At 42.9% G+C, this 8,884-nt stretch overlaps 1 protein-coding gene across 1 annotated transcript in view; it reads right to left on the bottom strand.

Moving 5' to 3' along the window:
• Positions 1-5,090: 5,090 nt before the first annotated feature.
• The window catches only part of LOC127750387 (uncharacterized), a 42,312-nt gene continuing 38,518 nt past the window's right edge, over positions 5,091-8,884 (bottom strand). Inside the window, exon 5 of the mRNA XM_052271985.1 lies at positions 5,091-6,415. Within this exon, the coding sequence (XP_052127945.1) occupies positions 6,329-6,415 (87 nt within the window). The 3' untranslated portion in view covers positions 5,091-6,328. The remainder of the gene's footprint in view (positions 6,416-8,884) is intronic.

The following is an 8,884-nucleotide window of genomic DNA, read 5'->3' as shown; positions in this document are numbered from 1 at the left end:
GATCCAAAAAGATTTGACCAGCGGGTTATGTTCACTTTTTTCAGTTTCAGTTCACATTTCGACGCGCCCGTGCAACAATATCCTATCTGTTTCGCTGCCCCGTAAGAATAGCCTATCTGTTTCGCTGCTCCAAAAGACTAGCCTATCTGTTTCGCTGCCCCGAAAGACTAGCCTATCTGTTTTTCGGCGCTTTCTGCAGCGCTGTCTTCTTCTTATTGTGGGTTTGCCAATATTAACGGTAGAAAAAAAGTAAAAACTGCTGCGTGTTCCTTGAAGATCAAGGAACAAATGGCAATTTTTATTTTTTTCCTAGCGTTAATATTGGCAAACCCACAGTAAGAAAGAGACAGCGCTGCAGAGAGCGCCGAAAAACAGATAGGCTAGTCTTTCGGGGCAGCGAAACAGATAGGCTAGTCTTTCGGAGCAGCGAAACAGATAGGCTAGTCTTTCGGGGCAGCGAAACAGATAGGATATTGTTGCACGGGCGCGTCGATTTTAGCATTGGACATTATCATTTTAAAAATTTGAACGTTATAATCACTATTTTGGATGCCTACGCGGCACCTGCGTTATCATGACAAATGCAGCAACTAACGTAAAAACCCTATAACTTCTACAATTATTTATGGAAACCGGGTCCCCAGGCAGTTTTGAATAGGTAAACGGTTGTCAAACGATTTTGTCCGGAAAACAGGAATTGTTCGTGAAATATTCGTAGAATCGCGATATAAAAGTAGTTCATATGATACTGAAGTATGAAAAGAACACATACAAAATTTAGAAATTACAGGAGAACATTATATTTGAGTAAATATTGATGGATTTAGGTCACACTGACGTGTGCTAGCAAAAAAGTTGTCTGGTTAAAAAGGAGTCTTGAGCCCACCCCCATGACCGTAAGGTGCAATGGCGTCATGTGACGACAGCTCGAAAAAATAACTGAGAACAACCAGGAAAACGATTTTTCGTTTTTTTTTTGTGTTATTTGGGACCTAAAGAGACATAATATGAACAAAAACATTTTTTTCACTGCTGGCCTATTTTGGTACCTTAAAGGGTTAAAGAACTTTTCAAAATTTTCTTTGCTGCTGTAGAGCCGTGAGCCATTGAACGTATTTCGGATCATAATTTGATATCCTCGACCAGTCATCATAACCTAGAACACCTTTCCGGTGTTTCACGGTTGTGATGTGGGACATCCTGGCTACAGTAGACTCTCGACTGTTCTGGACCTTCCCCTCGATAACTGTCAAGTGCGAGAGAGATAGCGATAGAAAAACAGCGCATTCGGTGGTGACTGACTGCCACCGTATCGATACCTTCCTGCGAGAAGGGGGCTGCTAAGAAAGACTCAGTTGATGCAGTTGTCCTATTTGACTGAGTCTTTCTTACCAGAAAACGGAAAAATCTCAGTTTGATAATAATTTTTCTTAGTACCATACACGTTGAAAGTTGCCCATTTATAATAGTTTTACTTTTTTAAAGCAGGGGCTTGGGCTGAAATCACGGTGCCAGACAACACTCTAAATCTGACGATTTTTATTTTTAGCCCATGAGGTACATTTTAGTGCAAATGTCGACTGATAAGCTGCAATTCTGAATCTTGCCCACTAGAGGGGTGCGAATAGTACATTTGCAGTTCAAGAAATTGCATTTTGTCAAGATGAGCCTTTAGAACTAACCCTCAGTAGTAGTATCATTAAAAGACGGAATGCTATTGGACCGGCTGATGCGATAGAACTGATGTATAGATCATTTTTATCAGAAAACTGTGCAAATCCGTTCTAAAGAACGGAATAACCATGCGAGTGGTGACTCGTTGGCCGGGGTTGAGGCCTTGAAAAATGCCACCAGCAGGAACGGCCCCTGCCGCCAAACGGAGTTGCCGGCGGAGCAAACTGAAGCTGACAACTTCCGTTATAGGAAGGGCATGCCGTGGCTGACTGTTTCGACATCCGCTTTCGTGACACCAAATTTCCGCGCCACACTACCCCCCGACGTCTTGGTTCAGGTGAAGTAAATACGGAAAAAGGCTAGGAAATTGACTTGTCTTAATAATATTTGCCTTGTTGGCTGAGCGTTAGCAAAGCACATTACTCCAGTGCTCAAATCAAGTTTCCTTACACTGTAAAAAAACTAGAGTGAATTTTACGTACCCGGGGTGGCAACGCTCCCTTCTCGGTGATGTACCGGGAATCCACACGCCTACACTGTTAAAGTCTTACGAAGAAAAATGCCAAATCCTTTGTAATACGAAGGATTTGGACGCTTCATAGGGAGAAAATCCTTTGTAGGTACGAACATTTGGCATTTTGCTTCGTAAGACTTTAACTGTGTATGCGGCAAGTGGATTTCCTGCCCACCGACTGCAAAGTAACAAGCACCACTGGCCGGGAAAGGTTTCTCCGTTAGCCCACCAAGTAAATTTACTCAGTTGGCGGGAAAGGAGTCTGCACTGACCCCGAACGACAAAGTCGCAGGCCAGCGCCAGTTGAGATGCCTTTTCTGCCTGTCAACTGCGAATTTCCAGCACGCAGGGATAGAACACACGGATGGAATGGGCATTTGTTGGCGAAGAGGCGAGCTGTAATTCTAAGGTTAATCTTTTAAGAAGGTGTGGTTTGCACCAGTGCCTGACAGCTCTTCTCCCTGGCACAGACAGTAGTACTGTTTTCGCCAATCGCCAATTTGAACAATCAGCTCAAAAATGTGGACATCGACCCGTGCAAGTAGAACAGATCTTCACTGTAAAAAATAATCACGGTCGCCCATACGGAAATATGCCGTTTACTTAACCTACGGCGTCTCCGTACCTTGGGTTTCGTACCCTCTTCCCATAAGAGCCCATGTAAAAAAACAACAAAAAAACGTGGGTACGGAAAGGTACGTAAAAGGCCTGCTAATTTTGATCTCAAGGTCTTCGTCTTGAGTACGGAGTCTGTTACGGCGTTCTGTACCCCTTTCTCTATGCTAGCCCATGTTAAAATCGTTGGTACGGTGGCCATGAACGTCAAATCTCCGAACCGCTTTCGAAAATCACTCCCAAAAGTGAGGTACGGAACGCCGTGACAGGCTCCGTATCCAAGACTGATTTTTTACAGTGTTAACAGCGACTTCTTAAGTCACCGCTACTAGAAGAAGTGTCGTTGCGGGGACCTCAAAGAGTTAGAATTCAACAGATTATTTCTGGAATTTGGTTGACTTTATGAACAAATACCAATCGTCGACGGTTAGTGCGCCTGTTTGTTTGTTTACCTGTATGCAAGATAACTCGAGAATGAATTGAGGTAGCGGTCTATGGGAATTTCAGGGTCGTTTTGTGTCATAAAAAGCTAGGCCCGCCCTTCCGCCAAAAGTGATTGCCAGCTCCACTTCGCTCCACAGGCAACTCCGTCCAACAGGAGCCGGGCCTAGCTTGGCCTGCCCTACGGCCCTGAAGATTTGCTCCTCGGATATGAGAAAAGACAGTAACGGGACGACACCGAAAATACACCCCACCCTTTTGCTTTTCAATATTATAAAAAATGAACGGAGGCAGTTTTTAGATTGTATTCTTAGTCAAACAGTATTCAAACTTGATTTTTTGCCGTTGTTTTCAGTATATATATAGCTCCGATACGGTTAAGAATACGGTGAGTTGGAGGGTGGTTGCCGATTCGGAATGTGCTGTTTTAGGGGGCACTTACTCTGTCATTTTACGATTGGACGCCTCCTTGTACGTCTATATCTTACAGTATGGTCATTTTAACGGCATTTTTGTCGGATAAACATCTCTAGCGCCCATACAGTGCAATAAAAAGCCCAAAGGACAAAATTTTAGGGCGGAGGGTTCTACTTTCACAAATGCACCCTTAGAATTATCATTAAAAAGTGTTATTTTTTAGCCCGCCCTTCTGCTTTTAAAAAAGCATTAAAGCGGGCTTATGCAACCGCTCTCGTGTCCGTCCGTCCGTCTGTCCGTCGTCCGTGTAAGAGAAAGGAGATGAGCTAGAGGTCTGCAAATTTCAGGGTATCTTAGGGGTCACTCCTGGACAACGAAACGCCTGGTGCAAATCCTGGCAGCCACCCCTAAGGGGGTGAAAGGTTGTAACAAAGAAATAGCGGTTGGTCCAAAAAGTAGGAAAAATAAATAAATTACGGTCTCCTAAGGGGTAACTCGTAAAAGAAGAGCCCTTTGGGCGAAAATTTTGTCCGTTCGACTCTATCTTGCACCGTGGCGCTAGAGTGCTTTTTTCGACGCAAAAACGGAGAAAATGGCCACGTTGCACATAAAGACGTACTAGGAGGCTTCTAATCGTAAAATGGAAGAGGACGTAGCCCCCCCCCCCTAAAAAAAACACACATTTTGGATCAGAAACCACCCTCGGATTTGCCGTATCTTTCACTGTTCCGGCTCTAGAGGTGGATATATTGAAAACAATGGCAAAAAGTCAAGTTTTAAGACTGTTCGACAAAAAATACAGTCTAAAAACTGCGCTGGTTCTTTTTTTTTTGTATTTTTCTGAAGCAAAGCAGAAGGGTGGGGTGTAGTCACAGTGTTGCCCCGTTACAGTCTTTTGTCATGTGAAAGGAGCAAATCTCTAGGGCCGCAGGCCCCCCACCGGAAGTTAGTTTACCCAAATATGCAAAGTGATTTACCGGTCACATTGTTTATTTCGTTATGTTCTTCAGTAAATCGCGAGACTGAAATGGTCGGGCCGCAGGCCCGAACATCGCCGCCGGCAGGCCAAGCAGGCCCGGCCCCTGCCGAACGGAGTTGCCAGCGCAGCGAAGTGGAGCTGGCAACTGCGTTTGGCGGAAGGGCGGGCCTGCTTGTTTACCACTTTTTCCATCAACCCTTATTTCTTTGTTACCCGCTTTCATCCCCTTAGGGATGGTTGCCAGAATTTGCACCAGGCGATTCGGTGTCCAGAAGTGACTTTTAACATACCCTGAAATTTGTAGGCCTCTAGCAAGTCTCCTTCCTCTTACACGGACGACAGACGGACGGACACGAGAGCGGTTGCATAAGCCCGCTTTAAGGCTTCTATTAAAGCAGCAGGGCGGGCTTAACATCAAAAACCATTGGTCACGAATCGATTTTTTCAAAAAATCGTTTTTATTCTTGGTTCCTAGCAATAAACATAAAAATAGGGCTAACTAACGTAAATTGCGTCCGTTCCTCTCGGACTTGTACCGTTTAGGCCGTAGAGGGCGTTTGTTGACGAAAATTATGTGAAAAAGACTAAATGGTTCCTTAGGTCGTAAAAAGAGGCTTTTTTTTTTGAAAAAAAATTGTAACGGGAGTAAAACAAAAACCACGCGTTTGGCGACGAACCACGCCCTCATTGGGATTCTAGGTGCCCTAGATCATCTCCTATCACTCAAACGTTGACTTTCCCATCAACAAAATATTAGAAGGATGTACACCAGACCAGGTCTCGCACAGCAGGCTTCGCGATATCTCACGAAACACTGTCACGCTTGTGACGCGCCCGGCATACATCTACCTAGGCCTGCGGCACTCACACCCGAGTCGGAGTCGGGCAAAAGGCTGAGTCGTAATTAGGCCTTCGGCCCCAAAAGTTAGAAATTTTTCTGATACGAAGTAACAATAAAAATTTGAGCCTCCTCGCTGGAACCCTTCTCGAGTTATCGTGGTTACGGACAAACACACAGACAGACAAACACACAGACAGACTGACACAAAACTTTTTGATCATCACTGGAGTAATAGGCTTACCTAATCGCTCAGCCAAAGACCTTTCAATGAATAATTTCGTCGAATATCAGAAGTTCCGGTTTCCTAATTTTGATGTGATAAAAGCCCGACTGATTCTTTTCGCATATCAAATTGAGGGGCCGCGGTCTTCCGCTTTGATTTTGAAAGCATTACGGAAGTAAACCGCCGAGGAAACTGCGAGCGAAGCGAGCGAGAATTTTCTCCGAAATTTCATGACACAACTTGTGTTTTGAGCGTGATCATGCTCTCCTAGTATAACGTTTTTGTGCCGTTTCCCTTTCACTTCTGTAGAAAGACACAGCGACTTATGGGCTCTGTAAAGGTTTCCCGGGTTTGTGCAAAATCCCTGCCTTTTACCCGAGGACACCAAGGAGGGCCCCAACAGGAACCCGAATACAGGGGCCCCCGCTGCCGCGGGGCCCCGGATGCCAGCACCCCATAGCACCATGGCCAGTCCGGGCCTGCTCCCTGATTTGGGTGTACAAAATCGAGTCGCCGGCTTAGTGAAAAAAGTGAAGCTGACAACTCTTATTTTTGGCTGGAGGGTAGGTTGGCATGTACCTCACAGTTGCCAATTATCTAAAAGCCAACCGTATCTTCTTAATATTAAACATCCAACACCTGGAGGGTTTCTTCTTTTGTCACGAAATTGTTGTTGAGTAGGCGATACAGACTTGAGTGAAGTTTGGAAACCTGAAAAAGATTTAAATTTTTGTACTGCCTGTTGAAACGGTTGATAGTATATTTTTTAAGCATTGCGAATACGCTTGCGATTTTTCGCTGAACGCACTGACTGTTATTCAAATACTGTGACGTCACATTCTATAAAAAGTGAATAAAGCATTCCAGTAAAGCTGAAGTGCAGATGCAGAACGCAGGGAACCAGAAAACAGAAATTACCGTGCTTCAGGCTTTAGCCATCATCGTGATTTCCGTTTTCTTATTTTCCGCATTTCCTCTGCATTTCACACTGTGAAAAAAAAACAACTGAAAATTCAGACTAACTTTTTCAGACTTTGATGTCTGGATGGGGGTTTTCGAGGGGTTTTCATACAATTTTGTCATAATTCTTAGTCAACGTCTGAAATTTCATACCTACAGTGTAAATCCGAGTGTGATACTGACTGCACGTTTTCTGTGATAAAGAAATATTGCACGATGTTGTGATGATCATCGCAGCAAAAGTATAATATTAAGTTCATAGCTACTATTTGTGATGACCATCACTTATTCGAGTGACACTTCGATGTATCATAATTTTGTGCAATATGCGTCACACCGCTTTGAAATAGATCCAGAATCATTGCATTATTTTGCAATAAGTATCACACATTTTTTAATAAAAATTCATCGCACCCCCAGAAGTGATAAATCATGGGGATCACCCAGGAATTTTTATCACACAAAAATGTGTGAAAAGTATCACACTTCGAATTACAGTGATAGGTCTGAATTAAGAATTCAGTCAAGAAAAAGTGAAAATTCAGAGTATTTATTCAGACGAAGGCCTGAGTCTGGAATTCAGACAAGAAAAGTGTGAATATTTAGTTTAGTCCCGGGATCACACCGGAGCACACAGGATCAGGCAGGTACACTGTAATTCGGAAGTGTGATGCTTTTCACACATTTTCGTGAGATAAAACGCCCCGTGTGATTCCCACGATTTATCACTCCTGGGGAAGGGGTCAATTTTTATCACAAGTTTATGCGATGCCTATTGCATAATAATGCGATGATTTCGGATTTCATACAAAACGGTGTGAATGCACATCGCACAAAACTGTGATACATAAAAGTATCGCTCAAATGAGTGATCGTCATAACAAATATAAGCAATGAATTTAATTTTGTACTTTTCCTGCGATGATCATCACAACATCGTGCAATATTTCTGTATCACAGAAAACGTGTAGTCTGTATCTCACTAGCCGTCGGTTTTCCCTCCTTCTTGTCGTCGTGGTCGTGTGGTCAAGGATGAGAGATTATTAATCCAAATGTCTGAGGTTCGACTCCGGGTAGCTAATTAAGGTACAATAACAAATTCCTAGCTAATTACTTAGACCACAATCCAAATTGAAGGAGACGACAAAGAGCGTCCAGAAAACTTCATTTTAAATGAAGATCTGAAACTTAGACTAAGGTTATGAAATTGCTAGCCAGACTAACAAGTGAACCTTTTCAGGTGTATATCTCAAATTTCGTCGAAACTTGGAAAATTTGAAGGTTATTCATGTAGAAATCGGATAGCACTTGAAATTTTTCCTAAACCTGACATTTAGTTTTCCCCTATATAAGGTCGGGTAGGAGTAAGGTGTTAGAAAAAATATTTCTTGAAAAATGTAAAGCAGTGTTCTAAGGGGTAACTCGTCAAAGCAGTGCCCTTTCTACCAAAGTTTGTCCGTTTTGCTCTATTTTGAACCGTTAAAGCGTTAGAGGGATATTTGGAGCAAAAAAACAATGTCAGGCTTAAGTAAACCCCTAGTAAATGTTAAGTTTAGGAAAAATTTCAAGTGCCATCCGACTTCTATTATAATAACCTTTAAATTTTCCGAGTACCAACGAAATCGGAGATTTGAAAAGGTTCCCTTGTCAGATAATTGAAAATGCTTACTAAAAATTCATACCACAAATTCAGACGAAACAGTCTGAATTTTTAGACCTTTAGTATGTCATTTTGCTTCCTACCAAATTGTCTGGATTTTCAGACTTTTTTTTTTAGCACTATTTTAACAGCAGCTTTGTCAGAATGATTTATTATGTCACATTACTTGTATAATCATGTCACATATTCTGTATAACGTGACATAGGCACGCCAATTATGCACTAGGCCCGCAAGAGCAAAGCTATGCAGTATGTATGTTACATTCTCAGGAATGTGACATGATATTCCAAAATAAGTAGATGTTTGCCCAACCTCCGCAAAGTTCACCGGACCCAACCCAAGTTTCTGGGACCAAAAAACTGTGCATAAACTGTGCTTTGCACCAAAAACATGTGAAACTGTTCGCCACTACTTCGTCACGAAAAAATCAAATTGAAAAGGGTCCTGCCAACTTCACGACAGCGGGACCCATAGCGAATATTATTGATCCGATCACGTAAAGGTGGATCTCCAATGGAGCAATCTGCGCTACCCATCACCCATCATCCGTCACCCATCA

This window comes from Frankliniella occidentalis, unplaced genomic scaffold (assembly GCF_000697945.3).
Source record: "Frankliniella occidentalis isolate FOCC.00 unplaced genomic scaffold, Focc_3.1 Scaffold182, whole genome shotgun sequence".
Taxonomy (NCBI): domain Eukaryota; kingdom Metazoa; phylum Arthropoda; class Insecta; order Thysanoptera; family Thripidae; genus Frankliniella; species Frankliniella occidentalis.
This window is presented reverse-complemented; position numbering and strand designations above follow the sequence as displayed.